This window comes from Pristiophorus japonicus, chromosome 9 (genome assembly GCF_044704955.1).
Source record: "Pristiophorus japonicus isolate sPriJap1 chromosome 9, sPriJap1.hap1, whole genome shotgun sequence".
Lineage (NCBI taxonomy): Eukaryota > Metazoa > Chordata > Chondrichthyes > Pristiophoridae > Pristiophorus > Pristiophorus japonicus.
This window is the reverse complement of record NC_091985.1, coordinates 38,948,905-38,975,431: the sequence shown is the minus strand read 5'-3', so window position 1 is coordinate 38,975,431 and position 26,527 is coordinate 38,948,905. Positions and strand designations below refer to the sequence as shown.

The 26,527-nt window shown below is 44.0% G+C and overlaps 1 protein-coding gene across 1 annotated transcript in view; it reads right to left on the bottom strand.

Moving 5' to 3' along the window:
* Positions 1 to 26,527, bottom strand: part of ryr2a (ryanodine receptor 2a (cardiac)) — a 924,147-nt gene that overhangs the window by 23,565 nt on the left and 874,055 nt on the right. Inside the window, exon 97 of the mRNA XM_070890953.1 lies at positions 4,388 to 4,448. Coding sequence (XP_070747054.1) covers positions 4,388 to 4,448 — 61 coding nt within the window. The remainder of the gene's footprint in view (positions 1 to 4,387; positions 4,449 to 26,527) is intronic.

Below are 26,527 nucleotides of genomic sequence, written 5' to 3'. Positions count from 1 at the left end.
ATGTTTGACTATAAATAATCATCTAGGCCTATATCAATTTAATAGGCTACCGTTTGGAGTGTCTTCTGCCCCTGCCATATTCCAAGGGGTGATGAACCAGATTTTGCAAGGTATTGAAGGGGTAGTATGTTATTTGGATGACATAGTAATTTCAGCACCAGATCGGCAAATTCATAATAACATATTGAATGAAGTCCTCAAATGGCTAGAGAAGCACAGAGTACGAGTGTCTGCTAGTAAGTGAGAGTTATTTAAAAACTCAGTGGAGTACTTAGGGTACAGAGTAGACAAAGATGGTTTACATCCAACCATGGAAAAATTGGATGCTATCAGAAATGCACCCACTCCCAGGAATGTCACTGAACTTAGTTCATTCTTGGATCTTTTGAACTATTATGGGAAGTTCCCACCAAATTTAGCTACAATATTACATCCACTGAATGAACTTTTGAAAAAACAGGTCCATTGGAAGTGGTCAAAAGAATGCGATACAGCATTCAAGGAATGTAAAAGAAAATTGGTAGAGAGCACCATGTTAGTTCACTTTGACATATTAAAAGAGATTAAGCTAGCATGTGATGCCTCTCCGTATGGAGCTTGGGCAGTAATCTCTCATGTATTAAGTAGTGGGGAGGAGAGACCTATTGCTTTTGCTTCACGCACTCTCAGTGCCAGTGAGAGTAATTATGCGCAAATTGAAAGGGAAGCTTTGGCATTAATTTTTGGGGTCAAGAAGTTTCACAAATACTTGTATGGTCATAAGTTTACCATAGTTACGGACTATAAGCCCCTAACAGCAATCCTCCATCCAAAGTCCCCAGTTCCAACATTAGCTGCAGCCAAATGCAGAGATGGGCTTTGATTTTGTCAGCATATACATATGATATTGAATACAGACGATCAGCTGATCACAGTAATGCTGATGCAATGTCTAGATTGCCTTTCCCATCACAAGTTACACCCGATAGGGAAGAAGTGTTTTATTTTTCATACATTGATGAACTGCCAGTCGCAGCTGAAGAGATTGGTAGAGCAACCAAACGTGACCCAGTGATGTCAAAGGTGTATGAATATATTGCAAGTGGATGGCCAAACCAGGTAACAGACAAAGATACACATCCATTCTTCATTCGTAGGAATGAATTATCAGTCGATAAAGATTGTATCATGTGGGGTGCAAAAGTGGTCATACCAAATAAATTCAGGTCCAAATTATTAGGAGACCTCCATGACCAGCATCTTGGAATGTGCTTGACCAAGAGTTTTGCACACAGTTATTTATGGTGGCCAGGTCTTGATAAAGATATAGAGTACATCGTGAGTCAGTGTACGACATGTCAATCGGTAAGCAAGCAACCACCATCAGTACCATTACAGCCATGGAAATGGCCTTCCAGGGTGTGGCAAAGGCTACATATTGATTTTTCTGAGATAGAAGGACAACAATTGTTCATTGTGATTGCTAGCCATTCGAAGTGGGTTGAGGTGTTTCCAATGTGGAAAATAACAACAAATAAAACATTGGACATTTTACGAAAATTATTTTCTTCATTTGGCCTCCCTGAAGAGATTGTTTCAGATAATGGACCACAATTTTGTTCAGAAGAATTTGCACAATTCACAAGCAAAAATGGTGTGAAACATACCAAGGTTCCACCATACCACCCTGCTTCGAATGGTACAGCAGAGCGCACTGTACAAATTGTAAAACGTGCCCTCATAAAACAAATGTTAGATCCAAATCCAAGGAAACACCAGTTGTCATTGGATCACAAATTGGCTAATTTTTTAATTACATATCGAAATACTCCTTATACAACTACTGGTAGAACACCAGCAGAGTTGTTTCTCAAACGACAGCCATGAACCAGATTCTCATTGTTACAGCCAAATTTGGCATAGTCCGTAGAAGAGACACAATTAAGACAGAAAGAGAATCATGATAGAGGTAGAATAAAAGAGAGAAGTGAAATTAAACCAGAAGGTGAGAGTGAAGAACCATCACCATAAATGGTTAAAGTGGTTACCAGGAAGAGTGGTGAAGACATGTGGTCCTCACACATACTTGGTAAAGATGTTCGATAATGGACAGGTTAGGTTTGTTCATATTGATCATATTTTACCTGCAGACATGGAAGAATTTGAAAGTGGAAATGATTCAATTATTTCTGACTCATCAGATAGTTTTGATACACCAGTAGCAAATCCTAAATCCAATGTACTGGAAACAAATCCAGGGGAGAATCAGAATGAAAGTCTGAGTCCGAGTCAGGAAAACAAAGAACCTGAAGTTAAGAGTGAGTTCAAATGAAAATCAAGGAAATTCCGTGGAGGTAAATGTTCCTCAGGATGAGCCTCGAATGAGTGTGAAATCGACACCATGTTTGGAAGGTTCTGTTCGAGAGCGAAGGTATCCTCTTCGAAACAGAAAACAAGTGGTAAAGTTAAATTTGTAAATATGAATAAAAATAAGTCTATATCCTGCGTTATGTATAAAAATGAAAGTTATGTATGTTTGTTATGATGGCTTCTTCATCAAGGAGGGAGAAGTGTTATGTCTGTAAGCTTGTAATGTTTGTAGCTCCACAGTATGGATGTGGACGTATTGTGTACTGCAACTGCATAGTTAATAATAAAAAGAACCAGGCAGATTTCCAGAGGCTTCCGAGAGAGCTGCCTGCCATGTAGGAAGCTGTGTGTGCTGTGCTCTGTGAAGATATCACAACTTGCATTGGAGGCAGTTCAGAGAAGGTTCACTAGGTTGATTCCTGAGATGAATAGTTGACTTATGAAGAAAGGTTGAGCAGGTTGGGCCAATTCTCATTGGAGTTTGGAAGAATGAGAGGTGATCTTATTGAAACATACAAGACACAGCAGGTCGTAAATCTGTGGAATTCTCTACCCCAGAGAGCTGTGGCGGCTGGGTCATTGAATATATTTAAGGTGGAGATAGACAGATTTTTGAACGATAAGGGAGTGAACAGTTATGGAGAGCAGGCAGGGAAGTGGAGCTGAGCCTAAGATCAGATCAGCCATGATCTTATTAAATGGCGGAGCAGGCTCGAGGGGCCAAATGGCCTACTCCTGCTCCTATTTCTTATGTTCTTTTGAAGTGGCCGAGCAAGCCACTCATTTGTATCAAATCACTACAAAGAATAATAAGAATTAAAAAAACAGATAGGCCACTCGGTGATGATCGAATCAGGACAGAACAAAGGCACACCCAGCACACTGACCTTGCAAAGTTCTCCTCACTAATATCTGAGGACTGGTGCCAAAGTAGTGAGCGCTGACCCACAAACTAGTCAAGCAACAGCCTGCCATAGCCATATTCACAGAATCTTACCTAACAGCCAAAGTCCTAGATTCCTCCATCACCATTCTGGGTCCCACCAGCAGGACAGGCCCAACAGAGACAGGTTTACATTCGTATATAGTTGGGGGAGTCCTCAACATTGATTCCAAACCCCAGGAAGTATCATGGCTCCAGATCAAACATAGGCAAGGATCATGTCTTCAGGATCATGGCCAAATACACCTCCTGCTGCTCTCCCTCAAGTGATGAATCAGTATTTTATCATATTGAATACCATTTGTAGGAAGCACTGAGAGTATCAAAGGCAAAGAATGTGCTCTCAGTGTTGATTATCAATGTTCATCACCAAGAGTTACGCGGTAGTACCACCACTGACTGGGTTCTGAAGGATATAGCTGCAAGACTAGGCTTGCGGCAGCTGGTGAGAAAACCAACACGAGGGAATTACCGACTTGATCATATCCTCACCAATCTACCTGTCCCAAATACATCTTTCCATGACAACTTTGATAGGATTGACCACGGCACAGTCCTTATGGAGACCAACTCCCGTTGTCACACTGAAGATATTCTCCGTTGTGTCATGTGGCGGTACGAATGTGCTCAGTGGGATAGATTAAGACCACATCTGACAGCTCAAAATTGGGCATCCATGAGGCACTGTGGGACATCAGCAAAAGCAGAATTGTGTATCACTACAATCCGTAACTTCCTGCACTGGTATATTCCTCACTCCTCTACCAAGCCAGTTGACTTTTCAAAGTACCTCCTGAAGAATTGACCAAGGACCATCATGGATGCCATATATGGTCCTGGCCATTCTGCCCGCTCAACTGAAGAGCTTGGGTAGAAGCAGGCAATGTTGCAGGAAAAAAGTATATGTGAAAAACACAGACATATACACATCCACAAATGGAAGTCATTTAAATGAGTGATAAAAAGCAGTCATTATGTTTTCAGAACAGTTTTCAGCACTGTAACAATGAATCCATTTATCCCCTGAACGACATCCTTGTAAACGTGTTTTTATGGGAAAAAAAGTTTAGCTTCTTTCCACTATTTGATACTTACGTTGTCTGTGAACACCACACCCAACTTCCAGATCTGGTACTTGACATCGATAGAGTTAAGTCTGTATAAAACAAAACAAATCAGTTGATTTGCACTAACCACTGATGGTACTAAATAAAGGATGCTGATGGTAAGCAGTTCATAGAAAATCTTTTGCCAGGAAGAGAGAGTAAGAGCGTGTGTTCACTTATGGGATTAAGAGTAAGTACACTGTCATAAATTAAAACATGTGAACATGCCTCTACCAGCCAATAAATCTGGAGTGATTAAATGGGCCTGAAATTTCGATTGAGGTCTTCCCGCGGGCAAACGAGTGAAATAGGGAAAAAAGATGCGCACTTAGCTGTTGCTGCTGCGCCCGTTCGAACTTCCAAGCCTGAGGTCTCTCATGACTGCGCGTCGCAGCGCGTGCACGTGGGGACATATGCAGGCCGGGAGCTGGAGACAGCAGCCAATCAGGTTAGTATATTTCTCATTCCGAGTAATACGAATTCCATAAGTCCAGAACTCCTATTACTATGAATGGGAACCGCCCACCCCCCACCCCCCCACCCCCAAAACATCCAAAACACAATAAAAAATAGAAAATAAACTACATATTTAACATTCATTTAAATTAAAGTTCTTATAAAAAAAATACTTCCCTAACTTTTTAAAAAGTTTTTTTTAATTAAGCCTTAAAATAAACTTACCGTAGTGGGGAGGGTTTTTAAAAATAAAATGTATTTTTATAACTTTATTTTTAAATGTTTCTGTGTATTTTTAAACACTTGTGCCTGTAAAAGTAGGCTATACGCCTGCTTTTTCAGGCGCGAGATTTTAAAGGACATTTGCAGGGCAAGATATTCGTAAATATCAGAAATCTTGCCCTGCGAATGTCCTCGCTCCCACTATGCGCGAGATCTGTCAAGCCAGAAACTTGACAGATCGGAAAAGCCGGTTTTCAGCGCATGCGCATTGTGCGTTGAAACCCAGCTTTTCCGATGCCTTTCCGGGTCCGTAGAAACTGATCCACAAGCAAAGTGACAATTACAACATGAACGATTTCTGTGGGCCATAAAAGACATTCCTGGACTATTACCTGTACACTCAGCTGTCACTCGTGTCTGCAGTGTCCCCGTATTGGACTGTTCATTCACCTAAGAACTCACTTTTAGAGAGAAAGCAAGTCTTCCTTGATTTTGAGGGATTGCCTATGATGATGATGTCACAGATATTTGTTCTTTATGGAATTCTGTAACACTATGAGGAACACATTTACTGAGAGGTTGTTCAAAGCGCACAATGAACAGAAGTACTGTTTTGGACATCAAATAAATGACAGCTGATCATAACACTCCATTTTAATGGTTGTGCCAACTCCATTTACACAGGCATCTCTACTGCAGTTGACTGCCTCTGTGTTCAGCTGTCTAGTTTTGTATCTACCTTTTACATGGTGTCGCTGTTAATACTGGCTAATTTTCAGAAACTATTAGTTAAAACAGTAACCCAGAGCTTTAACCCTAAAGGAAATATTTGTGAGATAAGTCATTAAAATTACACACCCATTTGAACATATAAGCCAGAAATGACTCCTTGCGATCTAATCATATGAATGCTTAACACAATGTTAAGATAGGCAATATAATTTCTTTGTCAAAACTGACAAAAGGGCCAGAAATTTGCCCTGCCGAGTCAGGTCAGGTGCACACGGGCTGCATAACGAGTCGGTACCACGATGTATTTATCAGCCCGCTCTTCAGAGCGGCTTTAGCGTAATGGCCCCTATTACAGCAGACATATGCATTTCCTGGCCCTATTAAATGGCACGGGTCTGATGACGTCATCGACGACTCATTTCCATCGGGGATATTTAAAGCAGCCTTGGCCACATCGCATTTGAAAGTTCATCGACGAGTGTGGAGGGGGTATTGGAGAGGAGAGCGTTATTGCTGAGAAATAGAAAAATGAATTCAGAAAGACAGAGAGCTACACACCGCTTTTCCGATGAATCCCGACATATTCTTGTGGAGAGAGTCAGAGCAGGCAGGGAGGTCCTCTTCCCTGCTGATGGGCGGAAGAGAGCTCCCCAGGAGACCAAAAGGGCCTGGCTCCAAATTGCTGAGGAGCTCAACAACAGGGATGCCATTAGGAGATCAAGAAAGGTGAGTGCAAAGCCACACTCACCTTCATCCTGCTATGCCTCACATACATACTCACACCCCCCTGTGACTAACCAACCCCTCACATTCACCCTCATTGTAATGTAATCATATCAAGTAACATCACAGAAATATGTCATTTGGCATTGGCACCACACTCCCTCAGTCACCCTCTACAGATATAACCCACACATTCCATTACTCTCGCCCAAACTTCTCTTCTTTCTCTCCTTGCAGAAGAGCTCGCACAACAACAGGAAGAGGAAGTGAACTGGAGGTGACCCTCCATCCTTCAATACTTTAGCTGCAGCAGAGGAGGTAGCCCTGGAGGTCTCAGGAGTTGAAGACTGCTGGTGGGGGGGTGGTGGGGGGGAGCGGTTGGGGGACATAGAGAGAGAGGGACCGGTCAGCAACCTGGTGACAGAAACATAGAAAATAGGTGCAGGAGTAGACCATTCGGCCCTTCGAGCCTGCATCACCAGTCAATAAGATCATGGCTGATCATTCCTTCAGTACCCCTTTCCTGCTTTCTCTCCATACCCCTTGATCCCCTTAACCGTAAGGGCCATATCTAACTCCCTCTTGAATATATCCAATGAACTGGCATCAACAACTCTCTGCAGCAGGGAATTTCACAGGTTAACAACTCTCTGAGTGAAGAAGTTTCTCCTCATCTCAGTCCTAAATGGCCCACCCCTTATCCTAAGACTGTGTCCCCTGGTTCTGGATTTCCCCAACATCGGGAACATTCTTCCCACATCTAGCCTGTCTAGTTCAGTCAGAATCTTATATGTTTCTATGAGATCCCCTCTCATCCTTCTAAACTCCAGTGAATAAAGGCCCAGTTGATCCAGTCTCTCCTCATATGTCAGTCCAGCCATCCCAGGAATCAGTCTGGTCAACCTTCGCTGCAATCCCTCAATAGCCAGAACGTCCTTCCTCAGATTAGGAGACCAAAACTGAACACAATATTCCAGGTGGGGCCTCACCAAGGCCCTGTACAACTGCAGCAAGACTTCCCTGCTCCAAACTCAAATCCCCTTGCTATGAAGGCCAACATACCATATGCCTTCTTCACCGCCTGCTGTACCTGCATGCCAACTTTCAATGACTGATGAACCATGACACCCAGGTCTCGCTGCACCTCCCCTTTTCCTAATCTTCCACCATTCAGATAATATTCTGCCTTCGTGTTTTTGCCCCCAAAGTGGATAACCTCACATTTATCCACATTATATTGCATCTGCTATGTATTTGCCCACTCGCCTAACCTGTCCAAGTCACCCTGCAGCCTCTTAGTGTCCTCCTCACAGCTCACACTACCACAACCAAGTTTAGTGTCATGTGCAAACTTGGAGATATTACACTCAATTCCATCATCTAAATCATTAATATATATTGTAAAGAGCTGGGTCCTAGCACTGAGCAATGCGGCACTCCACTAGTCACTGCCTGCCATTCTGAAAAGGACCCGTTAATCCCGACTCTCTGCTTCCTGTCTGCCAACCAGTTCTCTATCCACGTCAGTACATTACCCCCAATAACACGTGCTTTGATTTTGCACACCAATCTCTTGTGTGGGACCTTGTCAAAAGCCTTTTGAAAGTCCAAATATACCACATCCACTGGTTCTCCCTTGTCCACCCTACTAGTTACATCCTCAAAAAATTCCAGAAGATTTGTCAAGCATGATTTCCCTTTCATAAATCCATGTTGACTTGGACCAATCCCATCACTGCTCTCCAAATGCGCTATTTCATCCTTAATGATCGATTCCAACATTTTCCCCACCACCGATGTCAGGCTAACTGGTCTGTAATTACCCGCTTTCTCTCTCCCTCCTTTTTAAAAAAGTGGTGTTGCATTAGCAACCCTTCAGTCCATAGGAACTGATCCAGAGTCGATAGACTTTTGGAAAATTATCACCAATGCATCCACTATTTCTAGGGCCACTTCCTTAAGTACTCTGGGATGTAGACTATCAGGCCCTGGGGATTTATTGGCCTTCAACCCCGTCAATTTCCCTAACACAATTTCCCGCCTAATAAGGATATCCTTCAGTTCCTCCTTCTCACTAGTCCTTCGGACCCCTAGTACATTGGGAAGGTTATTTGTGTTTTCCTTTGTGAAGACAGAACGAAAGTACTTGTTCAATTGGTCTGCCATTTCTTTGTTCCCCATTATCAATTCACCCGAATCCGACTGCAAGGGACCAACGTTTGTCTTCACTAATCTTTTTCTCTTCACATATCTATAGAAGCTTTTGCAGTCATTTTTTATGTTTCCGGCAAGCTTCCTCTCGTACTCTATTTTCCCCTTCTTAATTAAACCCTTTGTCCTCCTCTGCTGTATTCTAAATTTCTCCCAGTCTTCCGGTTTGCTACTTTTTCTGGCAAATTTGTATGCCTCTTCCTTGGATTTAACACTATCCTTAATTTCCCTTTTTAGCCACGGTTGAGCCACCTTCCCCGTTCTATTTTTACTCCATACAGGGATGTACAATTGTTGAAGTTACATCTCATACAGCCACATGGCATACAGCAGTCACTCATAATGACTGATGTCATCAGCCATTGAATGTTCATCATGTGCATAATGGTACCATTACCCATTCTTAATACAACATTTCTAAATCATCTATTTACTCTCCCACAGGTCCATCAAGAGCCCCACTATTGTCTAGCTGGAGGAGGAAGACGAATCCTCAGAGGAATCTCCAGCCTCTGAGAGTGCAGCATCAGTAGACCCAAGCGCATCCAGCAGCAGTGCAGATACCCACTCCTCGGGGGGGTCTTGGTGTCACCTGGTGTCTCACAATTCACAAGTGAGCAAGAGCAAATGGTGTTGACAGGGACAGCAGTGAAGATGCCTCACCGGAGAGCACATGACGCTTCAAGCTCTGCTGAGCTGCATTCAGACGCTGAGCCTCGGGGCCATTGAGGAAGAGGGCGATCCTGGAGGGGCAGCAAGGAATGCAGGAGGCTCTGGCATCTTTTGCAGCCGTAATGTCTGCAAATGTTCATAGAATGGAGGTGTCCATCTCCAACATGAGCACCACCGTGTCGCAGGCGATGACGACTGTAGGCTCTTCCATAGATAGGATGGCCACCTACATGGAGCAGCTAATGTACCAGTCACATGAGCACAGATGGCAGAGGCTGAGAGACCTCCTCTTTAAGAGGGATTTAAACGTAGTCTTGGGTCCTCATGACCCCACTGCTGTGCAGCAAGGTGGTCTCCAGCTCCTTCCTGGCAGGGAAGTCCGGGTGGCCCGTGAGAGGGATGACGCTAAGAGAGGACATGGAAGTGGGGACTTCTTTCAAAGCACTCACACTTCTCCCCCATTGCCTCCTCTTCAGTCAGAGCCCCACATGCTTCCTCGGATCGCGATGGCAGAGTCTGCCCCTGCACAGTCACAGGAGGAGCAGATTTTGGCGGGGCCCTCACAGGCTCTAAAATTGAGAGGACGTCCACCAAAACTCTACCTCTGCAGTGTACACCTCATTGAAAGAACCTCGTAAAAGAAAAATGACACAAAAGTAGATGCACAAGGGTAAGCACATGAGTATTTAAAGACGTTCTTGTTAAGGTTCAATCACTGTTATCACACATATGAAAGTATTTATTTTCACTACTTTCCGTTCATGCCCATTTTTCTCTGCTACTTTGGAAGTGGTTTAGTGAGTTGGAGTGAATGGTGAGACATAATGTAACCTCCAGCAATGGGGGTCAGTGTGAAAGGAATGGCTTCTTCATAGTAGGGACAGCAATGTGCTCTAGTGCTGGTGCCATCTGGACCTCAGGTTCCTCCTGCTCCTCTACCTCGTCTTCCAACTGCTCCCCTCCTCCTCCGAAGAGGCTGTGCACTCTGTGCCTTGCTCCTCCTGTAGCCCTAATCCTTGCAGTTGCTCAATGTTGTGCAGGGTGCAGCAGAGGATGATGATTCTGGAGACCCTGGCTGGTGTGTACTGAAGGGCTCCTCCAGATCTGTCAAGGCATCTGAAGCGCATCTTCAGCATGCCTATTGTTTGCTCAATGACACATCTGGTGGATACGTTGCTTTCATTATAATGCTCCTTGCTTTCATTGCTTGGCCTCCTGAAGGGTGTCATGAACCACGTCTTCAGTGAACAGCCCTTGTCTCGAAGCAGCTAGACTCTAAGTCTGTTTGGAGGTGCGAAGAGCTGAGGGAGGGTGGGCTGCCGCAGCACTAAAGAGTCATGACAGCTGCCAGAGAATTTGGCGCGCACATGCATGATAATCTTCCTATGGCTTCAGACGAGCTGCATATTGAGGGCGTGGAAGCCCTTGCGGTTCACAAACACTGCTGGGTGATGTGGGGGTGCCCTGATGGCCACATGTGTGACATTGATTGCGCCCTGCACCTATGGGAAGCCAGCCAAAACAGCAAAGCCCAACGCTCGCTCAGTAACACTGGCCTCATCAGTGGCAAAGTTCATATAATTGTCTGACTTGTCAAACACGGCATCAATGACCTGTGTGATGCATCTTTGGTCAGCTGACTGCAAAGGTCTGCTGCAGATCCCTGGAAGAAGCCTGAGGCAAAGAAGTTCAGGGTGGTGGTGACTTTGACAGCCACTGGTAAGGCACCTCCACCAAGTCCTCTCGGTTGCAAGTCTTGCTCCAGTAGGCTGCAAATGTCTGCAAAAACCTGGTGCGAGAGCCTGAGCCTCCTGAAGCACTGCTGCTCAGTCATGTCCAGGAAGCTCATCCTCTGCCTGTATACCCCTTTGTTGGTGTTATCGCCTCCGGCGCGGTGCAGCACTGCATTGACGCCCTCTCGCCTGTGGAGCATCAGGCCATTGAGAAGGTTGGTGGTGTTGCTGCTGTTGCCATTGGTGTGCCTGCAGCTGCTGGTGGTGGGGCTCATCCTGGTCCGATTCCGAGGACCAAGGTACGACAGTATAAGCAGCAGCCATGCTGATGTAATAGATGGCAGGTCAAGTCGAGATCAGAGGACTAATCTGTTAATGTTGTGATAGTTACTAAAAATGTGGTCAGACTGGCTTCTGAGGTTGCAGAAAAGACGTGCTAACTGTAGACACCTAAATCTGTGCTCAAAATGGAGTCAGCAAGAGCCTTTCCCTTAGGCAAGTCAGCAGGTTCATGCAGGAGTACTTATTGGGATTTCCATGCTGTGAATTAATAACCTCGCCCAACGACCATTGAGCTTGCGCCTTAGGTCGACCAGACGTGGTTCCCGAGCTACGTGGTTCCCGAGCTGCGTGATTCCCGTGGTCATCCAGCAAAAATTGAAAGGTCTGGTTAAAATCCCTGTTAAGGGTCTCACAAGAAGGGTTCAATGAGCTTAATTAGGTTGCCTGCCTCCGGCGTTAGGTCTGTGGCGTGCTGTCAATTGTGCTCGAGTTAAAGGTGCAAGGAGGTGGGTCCCCAACGCCCACCCAATTTCTGCAACTTTTACTGCCGACACACCTCCAAACCCGCACACACGGCAGCGGGAACATTCCGGCCAACTTGTTATTCAGACATATTAAGCTCATATTGCAACAGTGGATTCTAGGCTAGAATGCCAAGTTTCTTTTTCAGAATGAAACTCATCAAAGAAGGCTACATTTTTAAAGGAAAATAAATGAGTCTCACTGTTGATGAGACTTGGCAGGTCAGATAATCCTATCTTTTCTGCTTAATAGCAAGCCATGGTGATCATTTGTCATTCAGAGCATCCCTAATGCTGCGATCAGTTGTTGGTCTCAATCACATGCTGGAAACAAACAGTTCTTCAAGCGTCAGATTGAAATACTTCCTCTCTCTCAACTCAGTTATGTGTTAAATCACTGTGTGCAATCGCCATGTTATGCTTTGGAATTGAGTGGTTAACCACTGAACCATTTAAATTAAATAATGAGGACATTGTGCATTTCAGAATTAACCATTCCGAATTCTGATCAGAACCCAACTGTAACTTGTCTTACTATTGTGCATGTAGACACCATCATGACTGACTGCCAAATGAGCCCAGGCTAGCTCGGCTGGTAAGCTAATTGAAGATCGGAAGATCAAATTTAAGTTGTGAAATAGAATGCAATAAATCGGGTAATTTATGCATTGACATCAGGAAAGTATAATGATCACGAAAGCTGTTAGATTGTCATGAAAACCCACTGGTTCGCTAATGTCCTTAAAGAAAGGAGAAATTGTGACTGCAGTCCCACATGAAAAAAGTCCTAGAAATATGAAATATTTCATTTAATAGAAAAATGCAAAAGTCCCAAACGTTCTTTCACTTGACAAGACAAAATGTCTGATGAGTCACTTCTCTGCACACTTTTTGGAATTAGTTTTAAGGGTCATTAAGCAATAATGTTTCAGTTGTTTTGTTTTGAATGGAAATTCTTGAAATGAACTTTAATGATTTGCTTCCAATTAAATCTGCATGATTTAATAAATTTGCAATAATTTAATGGGAAAAATAAACACACTTTCCATAAAGCCTATATTAGATTCAGCTGTCAGCCACAAATGTCAGCTGTGGCTCAGTGGGTAGCACCTCTGTCTCGTCTCTGAGTCAGAAGGTTGTGGGTTGAAGTCCCACTCCAGGGACTTGAGCACAAAAATCTAGGCTGACACTCCAGTGCAGCGCTGAGGGAGTGCTGCACTGTCAGAGATGTCGTCTTTCGGATACCACGTTAAACCGAGGCCCCGTCTGCTCTCTCAGGTGGACGTAAAAGATCAAATGGCACTTTTTTGAAGAAGAGCAGGGGAGTTATCCCCGGTGTCCTGGTCAATATTTATCCCTCCATCAACAAAACAAAAACAGATTATCTGGTCATTATCACATTGATGTTTGTGAGAACTTGCTGTGTGCAAATTGGCTGCCGTGTTTCCCACGCTACAGCACTGACTACATTCCAAAATTACTTCATTGGCTGTAAAGCGCTTTGAGACATCCGATGGTCGTGAAAGGTGCGATATAAATGCAAGTCTTTCTTTTTTCTTTTGTTCGTAAACATTTATTTTTATTGAGCTTAGAATGGTGTCACTGAAATTGAATGCAATAAATCGGGTAATTTACGCATTGAAATCAGGAAAGAATAATGATCACAAAAGCTGTCGCATTGTCATAAAAACCCAACTGGTTCACTAATGTCCTTCAAAGAAAGAGAAAGTGTGACTGCAGTCGCAAACTATGTAGCTGATTTTTGATGTCCTCTGAAATGGCTTGATTCCAGAGATGAGGGGTTGACTTATGAGGAAAGGTGGATTAGGTTGGGCCTCTACTCATTGGAATTCAGAAGAATGAGAGGTGATCTTATCGAAGTGGTGCAGCAGGGAGGGATTCAAATTCCTGGGGCATTGGAACCGGTTCTGGGGGAGGTGGGACCAGTACAAACTGGACGGTGTGCACCTGGGCAGGACCGGAACCAAAGTCCTAGGGGGAGTGTTTGCTAGTGCTGCTGGGGAGGAGTTAAACTAATATGGCAGGGGGATGGGAACCTATGCAGGGAGACAGAGGGAAACAAAATGGAGACAGAAGCAAAAGACAGAAAGGAGATGAGTAAAAGCGGAGGGCAGAGAAACCCAAGGCAAAAAACAAAAAGGGCCACTTTACAGCAAAATTCTAAATGGTCAAAGTGTATGAAAAAGGCAAGCCTGAAGACTCTGTGCCTCAATGCGAGGAGTATTCGGAATAAGGTGGACGAATTAACTGTGCAGATAGCAGTTAACGGATATGATGTGGTTGGCATCACGGAGACATGGCTCCAGGGTGACCAAGGCTGGTAACTCAACATCCAAGGGTATTCAACATTTAGGAACATTTTGACAGAAAGGAAAAGGAGACGGGGTGGCATTGCTGGTTAAAGCGGAAATGAATGCAATTGTAAGGAAGGATATTAGCCTGGATGATGTGGAATCGGTATGGGTGGAGCTACGGAATACCAAAGGGCAGAAAACGCTAGTGGGAGTTGTGTACAGACCTCCAAACAGTAGTAGGGATGTTGGGGAGGGCATCAAACAGGAAATTAGGAGTGCATGCAATAAAGATGCAGCAGTTATCATGGGTGACTTTCATATGAATATTGATTGGGCTAACCAAACTGGAAACAATACGGTGGAGGAGGATTTCCTGGAGTGCATAAGGGATGGTTTTCTAGACCAATATGTCGAGGAACCAACTAGGGGGGCGGCCATCTTTGACTGGGTGTTGTGTAATGAGAGAGGATTAATTAGCAATCTCGTTGTGCGAGGCCCCTTGGGGAAGAGTGACCATAATATGGTGGAATTCTGCATTAGGATGGAGAAGGAAACAGTTAATTCAGAGACCATGGTCCAGAACTTAAAGAAGGATAACTTTGAAGGTATGAGGCGTGAATTGGCTAGGATAGATTGGCGAATGATACTTAAGGGGATGACAGTGGATGGGCAATGGCAGACATTTAGAGACCGCATGGATGAACTACAACAATTGTACATCCCTGTCTGGCATAAAAATAAAAAGGGGAAGGTGGCTCAACCGTGTCTATCAAGGGAAATCAGGGATAGTATTAAAGCCAAGGAAGTGGCATACAAATTGGTCAGAAATAGCAGCGAACCAGGGTACTGGGAGAAATTTAGAACTCAGCAGAGGAGGACAAAGCGTTTGATTAGCGCAGGGAAAATAGAGTACGAGAGGAAGCTTGCAGGGAACATTAAAATGGACTGCAAAAGCTTCTATAGATATGTAAAGAGAAAAAGGTTAGTAAAACCAAATGTAGGTCCCCTGCAGTCAGAATCAGGGGAAGTCATAACTGGGAACAAAGAAATGGCAGACCAATTGAACAAGTACTTTGGTTCGGTATTCACTAAGGAGCAAACAACCTTCCGGATATAAAAGGGATCAGAGGGTCTAGTAAGAAGGAGGAACTAAGGGAAATCCTTATTAGTCGGGAAATTGCTTTGGGGAAATTGATGGGATTGAAGGCCAATAAATCCCCAGGGCCTGATGATCTGCATCCCAGAGTACTTAAGGAGATGGCCTTGGAAATAGCGGATGCATTGAGTCATTTTCCAACATTCCATAGACTCTGGATCAGTTCCTATGGAGTGGAGGGTAGCCAATGTAACCCCACTTTTTAAAAAAGGAGGGAGAGAGAAAGCAGGGAATTATAGGCCAGTCAGCCTGGCATCGGTAGTGGGTAAAATGATGGAATCAATTATTAAGGATGTCATAGCAGCGCATTTGGAAAGAGGTGACAAGATAGGTCCAAGTCAGCATGGATTTGTGAAAGGGAAATCATGCTTGACAAATCTTCTGGAATTTTTTGAGGATGTTTCCAGTAGAGTGGACAAGGGAGAACCAGTTGATGTGGTGTATTTGGACTTTCAGAAGGCTTTCGACAAGGTCCCACACAAGAGATTAATGTGTAAAGTTAAAGCACATGGGATTGGGGTTCGTGTGCTGACGTGGATTGAGAACTGGTTGGCAGACAGGAAGCAAAGAGTAGGAGTAAATGGGTACTTTTCAGAATGGCAGGCAGTGACTAGTGGGGTATCGCAAGGTTCTGTGCTGGGGCCCCAGCTGTTTACATTGTACATTAATGATTTAGACAAGGGGATTAAATGTAGTATCTCCAAATTTGCGGATGACACTAAGTTGGGTGGCAGTGTGAGCTGCGAGGAGGATGCTATGAGGCTGCAGAGCGACTTGGATAGGTTAGGTGAGTGGGCAAATGCATGGCAGATGAAGTATAATGTGGATAAATGTGAGGTGGGTGTCATGGTACCTCAGTCATTGAAGGTTGGCATGCAGGTACAGCAGGCGATGAAGAAAGCAAATGGCATGTTGGCCTTCATAGCGAGGGGATTTGAGTACAGGGGCAGGAAGATGTTACTACAGTTGTACAGGGCCTTGGTGAGGTCACACCTGGAGTATTGTGTACAGTTTTGGTCTCCTAACTTGAGGAAAGACATTCTTGCTATTGAGGGAGTGCAGCGAAGGTTCACCAGACTGATTCCTGGGATGGCGGGACTGACATATCAAGAAAGACTGGATCAACTGGGCTTGTATTCACTGGAGTTCAGAAGAATGAGAGGGGATCTCATAGAAACGTTTAAAATTCTGATGGGTTTAGACAGGTTAGATGCAGGAAGAAGGTTTCCAATGTTGGGGAAGTCCAGAACCAGGGGTCACAGTCTAAGGATAAGGGGTAAGCCATTTAGGACCGAAATGAGGAGAAGCTTCTTCACCCAGAGAGTGGTGAATCTGTGGAATTCTCTACCATAGAAAGTTGTTGAGGCCAATTCACTAAATATATTCAAAAAGGAGTTCGATGTAGTCCTTACTACTAGGGGGATCAAGGGGTATGGCGAGAAAGCAGGAATAGGGTACTGAAGTTGAATGTTCAGCCATGAACTCATTGAATGGCGGTGCAGGCTCGAAGGGCCGAATAGCCTACTCCTGACCTATTTTCTATGTTTCTATGTTTCTATTACGAGGGGGCTTCACAAGGTGGATGCAGAGAGGATGTTTCCACTGATAGGAGAGACTAGAATTAGGGGGCATAACCTTAGAATAAGGAGCCGCCCATTTAAAACAGAGATGAGGAATAATTTCTTCTCTCAGAGGGTTGTAAATCTGTGGAATTGTCTGCCTGAGAGAGCTTTGGAAGCTGGGTCATTGAATAAATTTAAGACAGAGATAGACAGTTTCTTAACCGGTAAGGGAATAAGGGGTTATGGGGAGCGGGCATGGAAGTGGACCTGAGTCCATGACCGGATCAGCCTTGATCGTATTAAATGGCGGAGCAGGCTCGAGGGGCCATATGACCTACTCCTGCTCCTATTTCTTATGTTCTTATGGCTTCGCAAGTCACTCAGTTGTAAAACAATAGATACTCATGAAGAAAGCCACCGCCACCTTCTCAGGGCAACTAATGAGGGGGAGTCACAGGAGTGAGGCAATCTGCTTATCATTGTCGAAAAAGCCCTAGAGAATATGAAATATTTCATTTAACAGAAATTATAATGCAAAAGTCCCAAACATTCTTTCACTTCACAAAACGCAATAAGGGAGATTAAAAAGTCATTTCTACTATCGGTAGATTTTCAAATAGAAACGTAGAAAATAGGTGCAGGAGTAGGCCATTCGGCCCTTCGAGCCTGCACCACCATTCAATAAGATCATGGCTGATCATTCACCTCAGTACCCCTTTCCTGCTTTCTCTCCATACCCCTTGATCCCTTTAGCCATAAGGGCCATATTTAACTCCCTCTTGAATATATTCAACGAACTGGCATCAACAACTCTCTGCAGTAGAGAATTCCACAGGTTAACAACTCTCTGACTGAAGAAGTTTCTCCTCATCTCGGTCCTAAATGGCTTACCCCTTATCCTTAGACTGTGACCCCTGGTTCTGGACTTCCCCAACATCGGTAACATTCTTCCTGCATCTGACCTGTCCAGTCCCATCAGAATTTTATATCTTACGATGAGATCCCCTCTCATTCTTCTAAACTCCAGTGAATACAGGCCCAGTCGATCCAGTCTATCCTCATATGTCAGTCCTGCCATCCCAGGAATCAGCCTGGTGAATCTTTGCTGCACTCCCTCAATAGCAAGAACATCCTTCCTCAGATTAGGAGACCAAAACTGAACTCAATATTCCAGGTGAGGCCTCATCAAGGCCCTGTACAACTGCATTAAGACCGCCCTGCTCCTATACTCAAAACCCTTAGCTATGAAGGCCAACATGCCATTTGCCTTCTTCACAGCCTGCTGTACCTGCATTCCAAATTTCAATGACTGATGTACCATGACACCCAGGTCTCGTTGCACCTCCCCTTTTCCTAATCTGCCACCATTCAGATAATATTCTGCCTTCATGTTTTTACCACCAAAGTGGATAACCTCATATGTATCCACATTATACTGCATCTGCCATGAATTTGTCCACTTACCTAACCTGTCCAAGTCACCCTGCAGCCTCTTAGCATCCTCCTCACAGCTCACACCGCCACCCAGTTTCGTGTCATGTGCAAACTTGGAGATACTACACTCAATTCCTTCATCTAAATCATTGATGTATATTGTAAATAGCTGGGGTGCCAGCAGTGAGCCCTGCAGCACTCCACTCGTCACTGCCTGCCATTCTGAGAAGGACCCGTTCATCCCTACTCTCTGCTTCCTGTCTGCCAACCAGTTCTCTATCCACGTTAATACTTTACCCCCAATACGATGTGCTTTAATTTTGCACACTAATCTCTTCTGTGGGACCTTGTCAAAAGCCTTTTGAAAGTCCAAATACACCACATCCACTGGTTCTCCCTTGTCCACTATACTCGTTACATCCTCAAAAAATTCTAGAAGATTTGTCAAGCATAATTTCCCTTTAATAAATCCATGCTGACTTGGACCGATCCTGTCACTGCTTTCCAAATGCGCTGCTATTTCATCTTTAATAATTGATTCCAACATTTTCCCCACTACTGATGTCAGGCTAACCGGTCTATAATTCCCCGTTTTCTCTCTCCCTCCTTTTTTTAAAAGTGGTGTTACATTAGTTACCCTCCAGTCCATAGGAACTGATCCAGAGCCAGTAGGTTGTTGGAAAATGATCACCAATGCATCCACTATTTCTCGGGCCACTTCCTTAAGTACTCTGGGATGCAGACTATCAGGCCCTGGGGATTTATCGGCCTTCTATCCCATCAATTTCCCAGCACAATTTCCTGACTAATAAGGATTTCCTTCAGTTCCTCCTTCTCGCTAGACCCTCAGTCCCCTGGTATTTTGGGAAGACAGAACCAAAGTATTTGCTCAATTGGTCTGCCATTTCTTTGTTCCCCATTATAAATTCACCTGATTGTGATTGCAAGGGACCTACGTTTGTCTTCACTAATCTTTTTCTCTTCACATATCTATAGAAGCTTTTGCAGTCAGTTTTTATGTTCCCAGCAAGCTTCCTCTCAGACTCTATTTACCCCCTCCTAATTAAACCCTTTGTCCTCCTCTGCTGAATTCTAAATTTCTCCCAGTCCTCAGGTTTACTGCTTTTTCTGGCCAATTTATATGCCTCTTCCTTGGATTTAACACTATCCCTAATTTCCCTTGTTAGCCACGGGTGAACCACCTTCCCCTTTTTATTTTTACTCCAGACAGGGATGTGCAATTGTTGAAGTTCATCATTGATCTTTAAATGTTTGCCATTGCCTATCCACCGTCAACCCTTTAAGTATCATTCGCCAGTCTATTCTAGCCAATTCACGTCTCATACCATAGAAGTTATCTTTCCTTATGTTCAGGACACTAGTCTCTGAATTAACTACACTGTATGTCACTCTCCATCTTAATAAAGAATTCTACCATATTATGGTCACTCTTCCCCAAGGCGCCTCGCATAACAAGATTGCTCATTAGTTCTTTCTCATTACACATCACCCAGTCAGGGATGACCAGCCCTCTAGTTGGTTCCTCGACATATTGGTCTAGAAAACCATCCCTAATACATTCCAGGAAATCCTCTTCCACCGTATTGCTACCAGTTTGGTTAGCCCAATCTATATGTAGATTAAAGCCACCCGTGATAACTGCTGTACCTTTATTGCACGCATCCCTAATTTCTTGTTTGATGCTGTCCCCAACCTCACTACTACTGTTTGGTGGTATGTACACAACTCCCACTAGCGTTTTCTGTCCTTTGGTATTCCTCAGCCCTACCCATACAGATTCCACATCATCCAAGCTCATGTCCTTCCTTACTATTGCGTTCTTTTCCTCTGTAACCAGCAATGCCACCCCATCTCCTTTTCCTTTCTGTCTATCCTTCCTGAATGTTGAATACCTCTGGATGTTGAGTTCCCAGCCTTGGTCATGCTGGAGCCATGTCTCCGTAATCCCAATTATATCATATTCATTAATAGCTGCCTGCGCAGTTAATTTGTCCATCTTATTACGAATACTCCTCGCATTGAGGCACAGAGCCTTCAAGCTTGTCTTTTTAACACACTTTGTCCCTTTAGAATTTTGCTGTAATGTGGCCCTTTTTGATTTTTGCCTTGAGTTTCTCTGCCCTCCACTTTTACCTTTCTTCTTTCTAGCTTTTGCTTCTGCCCCCATTTTACTTCCCTCTGTCTCCCTACATAGGTTCCCATCCCTCTGCCATAGTTTAACCCCTCCCCAACAGCACCAGCAAACACTCCCCCGAGGACATTGGTTCCAGTCCTGCCCAGGTGCAGACCGTTCGGTTTGTACTGGTCCCAGCTCCCCCAGAACCGGTTCCAATGTCCCAGGAATTTGAATCCCTCCCTCCTGCACCACTCCTCAAGCCACGTATTCATCTTAGCTATCCTGCTATTCCTACTCTGACTCGCACGTGGCACTGGTAGCAATCCTGAGATTACTACTTTTGAGGTCCTATTTTTTAACTTAACTATTAGCTCCCTAAACTCAGCTTGTAGGACCTCATCCCATTTTTTACCTATATCGTTGGTACCTATATGTACCACAATAGCTGGCTGTTCATCCTCCCCTTTCAGAATGCTCTGCAGCCGCTCCGAGACATCCTTGACCCTTGCATCACGAGGAAACTTACCATCCTGGAGTCTCATTTGCGGCTACAGAAACCCCTTACAATAGAATCTCCAATCACTATAGCTCTCCCACTCTTTTTTCTGCCCTCTTGTGCAGCAGAGCCACACCTGGTGACATGGGCTTGGCGGCTGCTGCCTTCCCCTGATGAGCCATCTCCCCCAATAGTACCCAAGGTGGTGTATCTGTTTTGGAGGGAGATGCCCGCAGGGGACCCCTGCACTACCTTTCTTCCACTGCTCTTCCTGGTGGTCACCCATTCCCTATCTGCCTGTGTAACCTTTACCTGCGGTGTGACCAACTCACTAAACGTGCTATTCACGACATCCTCAGCATCGCGGATGCTCCAGCGTGAATCCACGTGCAGCTACAGTGCCGCAATGCGGTCTGTCAGGAGCTGCAGCTGGATACACTTCCTGCACATGTAGTCATCAGGGACACTGGAAGCGTCCCTGGCTTCCCACATAGCACAGGAGGAGCATGACACAGGTCTGGGCTCTCCTCCCATGACTTAACCCTTAAATTACTTAATTTGGCAACAATGCCAAAGGTTTCTTACTGCTCAGAACAAGAATAAAGATAAAGAAAAAGAAAACTACTCACCACTCAACCAGCCAATCACTTACCCTCTTGGCTATGACATCATCCTTCGACTACTTTTAACTTCTTTCTTACTTCTGACCCTGCTGCAGCTGCAGCTAGCTGCTCGCTCCTCTTCCGGCCATTGCTTCTCTGACTGCCGCCGATCCCCGGACTCCCGCTGTGCCTTTATAGGCCGCTGCTCGCTCCTCCTCCAGCCGCTGCTCCTCCGACTGGTATCATTTGCTTGACACAGTCATCTAACTTTTTTGGAATGATATGGAGGCCTCCCAACCTGCTTTTTGTTGCAAATGGGATGGTAATAGGACCACCAGAGGCCCGCCATGGGGGCATGGGAGAGGTGGCTGCCTTGATTTGGGGGGGGGGGGGGGGCGGAGGTGCCTTGATTTAGACGGCCAGCGCTCCCACCCAAAACTGGTGGGTGCCTAATTAAAGCATGGGTCCTTTGACGCTTATCGGATCCAAAACTGATTTTTGACTGACTCAACGCTGCCACCACTATCTCCAAAAATCAACTCCATGGATTTACCTGAACAAGGGAACAAGGGAATGGGAGGCTACTCTAAACAAGAACAACTTGTATTTATATAGGCCTAGAAACTGAAGACCACTAAACACCACTAAATCTGATGGGGCTGACAGCACCGGTAAATTGTCGACGGTTGCTAATTAACATTAGCCCAGCAATAAACTTTCCGTGCAATGCCGTTTTTGTGTCATTAGTCCCAGCAGGAGGCCCCATTGAACATGGTCATAGCGTCATTGCACCAAGAACACTCTTCTCTTAAAGCAAGGCTGTCATTTCAGAGAGCAGTTCAGTTCCTTAAAGGGGAACTGTCTTCAAAAATGAAAAAAATAAAAATAATTTTAAAATGGGTAGTTTTTTTTATGCATTTACAGCTCAACTGCCTTCGGGAAAAAAAATTAACATTAAACAGAATTCCAAAATGTTAGTCTTTAGATCTTGAAGTTGAATTGCCTTCCGCACCTAAAATAAATAAGAAAAGTGCTTCAGCACTGTAAGTGGGTGAACTATGGTCACCAAAGTGGAAGTAGACAGACAGATGGTCACTAAAGTGGATACTGAAGGTAGTGAATTGATCGGACACATAAAATGGTCCAGATTCAGGGCTTATCAGTATTAAGAGGTTGTGAGGAGTCGGGAGTTTCTCCACCTCAAGGTAGGGATTGTAATATATCGCCTATTGACAGATTGTATGTAAAACTCACTTATGTATGTAAAGCTCGCTGATAAAACTCGCTTACAAATGGGTTTTTGGAGAAAGGCTAAGAAGCAAAGCTTGATGGTAAATGAACCATCAAATGTGTTGAACTTTAGGAGAGACTGATAGAAAATGGAAACTTACATATTCAGTACAGAACAACACCTACCAAGAACAGTAGGGAGTAAGCTGTCTGAAAACATAGATTGTAGCAGCAGTTGCACCCATGGGATAAAAATCGCTGTATTGAACCAAGGTTTCGTCTGAGTGATTCTGTGGTCACTGAAAGGGCTGGTGTCGATTTCTTATTTCAGGGGATCCACCTTGAAGAAGAGAAGTCTTTTTACTCCAACATTTGGAGCTGCGAGCAGGGTACAGACACTCCGATCCAGATGATGTGGCAGCTATTGGGATGAGTATTCTTTTTTGTACCACCTACAAGTTAGAGCTGTAGCATTGATGAGGAAGGAGGTAATCTGCATAAAGAACAAAGTTATAGCGAACCATGGAAGGACGAAGTGTGACGGATGACACGGTAATGAAACAAGCAGAAGCCTGTATGGATCATGCGCGGCGCAAACAAGAGGGAATACAACCTAAAGGGGCGGTGGGTGCCGACCCCAGGATCTTTAGAAGAAACTGGCCAGTGGGATGGAATGGGGACCAGAGGAGTCTCGGGTATATATGCTAGCAGAAAAGAATGTGAAAATAATCAAAAAAAAACTTACAAGTTAAAACCGACAAGTTGTTGAGGAAAAAAGAGACATTCAAAGTGGGGGATGACTATGATGAAACCCTGGAATGGGCAGAGAACGTGGAGGAATTAGAGGCAGAACAAAAGGAAAAGATAGCTAAAATGGCGGCAATGACGGTAGCAGCAGAGATGAAGGCGGAGGGGGAACAGCCCCGCGCAGCTCCCCTGATATGTTTTCACTGCAATCAGGAAAGTCACTTCATGAAAGAATGTCCACAGAAAAGGAAAGTATGTTTAAAAGTTTCAGTTTGTGTAGGTGTTGGTGTGGAAGTTTCTTGACTGTGGAATGTGTGTCTGAAAGTCGGTCTTTTAAAAGAGAAATGAGTCTGTATGTTTGTTTTAGCTCCCCCCATTTTTCAGATATGGAGCTGAAAGCTTTTTCACCCTTTGTAATGTTGTATGGGATCTGGGAAAATATGAATTAATTGAATGTTAAAATGTTCATTGTGCAATGTTCATTGTGCACCTAGAAATGAACTAGATTTTAAGTTAGAAACGCAGGTGCGGATTTATTTTGATTTACGGAGCCATGAAACGCACAAAAGACGAGTTGTTTAGCAAAGACAAAACTTCAGTCTTGAAGTCACAGTTGCTAAAAGAAAAACAAATTGAACGGTTTAATTGGATTACAAAAAAAAATTGCGATTGTCTTATGTAGTTTAAATTAACAATGTGTGGTCTTGTTTTAAATTAATTAAAAATCGTAACAAAACACTGTCTTTTCAATTCGGTTATCAATTTGAATATTTAAAAAGCACCGATTCTTTAGTGTCCCTTTTAAAAAAAAAAGCCTACATAAATTTCTCGGAGCTACAAGCCTTCTGTGTAAAATGTGTTTGTGATGTTTATTAAACACAAAACTAATGCAGTATTTTTACAGTTCATTGGAAAGGTATCTGAAGGAGAAAGTGGAAACTGACATAACTTACTGGATGCTATTTTATTTTATTTCATCTGCTCTGTATTGTGTTTAGTTAATAACATATTGGCTATGAAAAAATATTGGTCTCAATTTAATTGGAATTAGTGAGGATAATTAGCCAATGAAAACCAGACTTTCATTGTGGCCATGGTGAAATGGGTGAAATTCTGCTTATTTTAAAGTGTGAATGTCCCTAGTTCCAGAGATGAAACTTTACCACATTGGAAAAAGAGATAAAAGGCACTCTATGTTGATAATGATTTTTGCTAGGAAAAATAAAAGTTGTCATTTCGTTGTTTGGAAAATGTTATTTTAAATTACGGGAAAATTTCTACTTCAGTAAAGGAGATTTAAATTTCGGGTTTGAAAACCTTTTTAAAATGGATGATACTGGACAGTAAAGAAATAATTCTAGAGAGTTTAGAGGCAACCTAAAATGCCGTATTCACTGATGATAGAGATGAATTGCGAGCATTTGTCTCTCATATCGGGAAAGGTTTTAAAAAAAAGAACTACGCGAAGTCACGTAATGACTGCATGCCTTCTTACAAACCTGCAAAGGAGTTAACCCTTCCCACTGACAGGTGTTTTAGTTAATTCATCAAACAACTTTAGCGTCGCTGCATGAAATTTAAAAAAATACTGAACATTATTAATTTGGGTTTCTTAATTGGAAGTGAATGTTTGCCCACGTGCCAGGAGGAAAAAAAATAAATTGTAACGGTTATAAAGAATTTTTTAAAAAGTGCAATCTTTAATATGGAAAGAGTGAAGTAACATATCTCAGATACATAATAACACCAGGGAAAAGACAAATGCCCAAGGACAGAAAGGAGGCTATTCGATCGATGCCAAGGCCAGGGACTGTGAAAGGGGTCAGGCAGGTACTAGGGCTATACCGAGATGGCCCAACCTATACAGGACCTGGTCAAAGGGGGGAAACCATCCCAAGAGCCAGTGGACTGGAGCCCTGATCAAGAAACGACGTTTGTAAAGTTAAAACAAGCTCTCGTAAGTGCTCCAGCCCTGGGATTACCCGACCAGAGTTACGGAGGGAGAGGAGCATCAGTGTAACCCGACAGGAGAAGACGAGGGAAGTAGTCAGGCTAATGAAACCCCGCTTGAGGAGGCAGACATGGATCTATACGTAGATGGGTCCCGGTGTTATACCGACGGGGCACCACGAATGGGATGGGCAGTGGTAGATAGCAGCGGACAGGTTAGAAGGGAAGGATGGCTAGAAGGGGGCCTATCGGCTCAAATGGCTGAATTGGTGGCTCTCACCGAGGCTCTGAGGATGACCAAGGGAAAAGAGTAAACATTTATACATACAGTCGACATGCTTTTGGAGCAGAGCATGATTATATGATAGCCAGGAGTAGACCTCAGGAGGAGGGCCAATTGAGCCTGAGGAAGTAAACATGCTTAAAGTACACGGAGAAGCCATTTAGCAGGAAAAGGAGGAGTGGAAGGAGAGAGGTGCGCAAAAAGGGATCGACAGAGTATAGAGGAAAGATGGGAATTTATACCACGGGTATGGGCATACAGATAGAACCAACATGATAAGCTCGATGTCCAGATGGTGTTGGTGGAAGGGAATGGATAGAGATATAGAGAACCACTATAGAAGGTGTGTGACATCCAGGGGGGAAAGTAAAGGTCAGAATGGGACATCAGCCCCGACCAAAAGGACCCTGGGAGAACCTACAGATAGATTTTACTGGATCATTACCCAGCAACAAGGGAAGACATACTGCTTAGTTATAATAGACCAGTTTACGAAATGGGTAGAAGCTTTCGCCACTAGAAATTGTTCATCAGAAACTATGGCCAGGATCCTAGCAGAGGAAATAATACTCTGATGGGGAATGCCACTAAAGCTGGACTCAGATCAAGGTACACACTTCACAGGGAAGGTGGTGAAACAGGCCCGCGCTTTACTAGGGATCAGG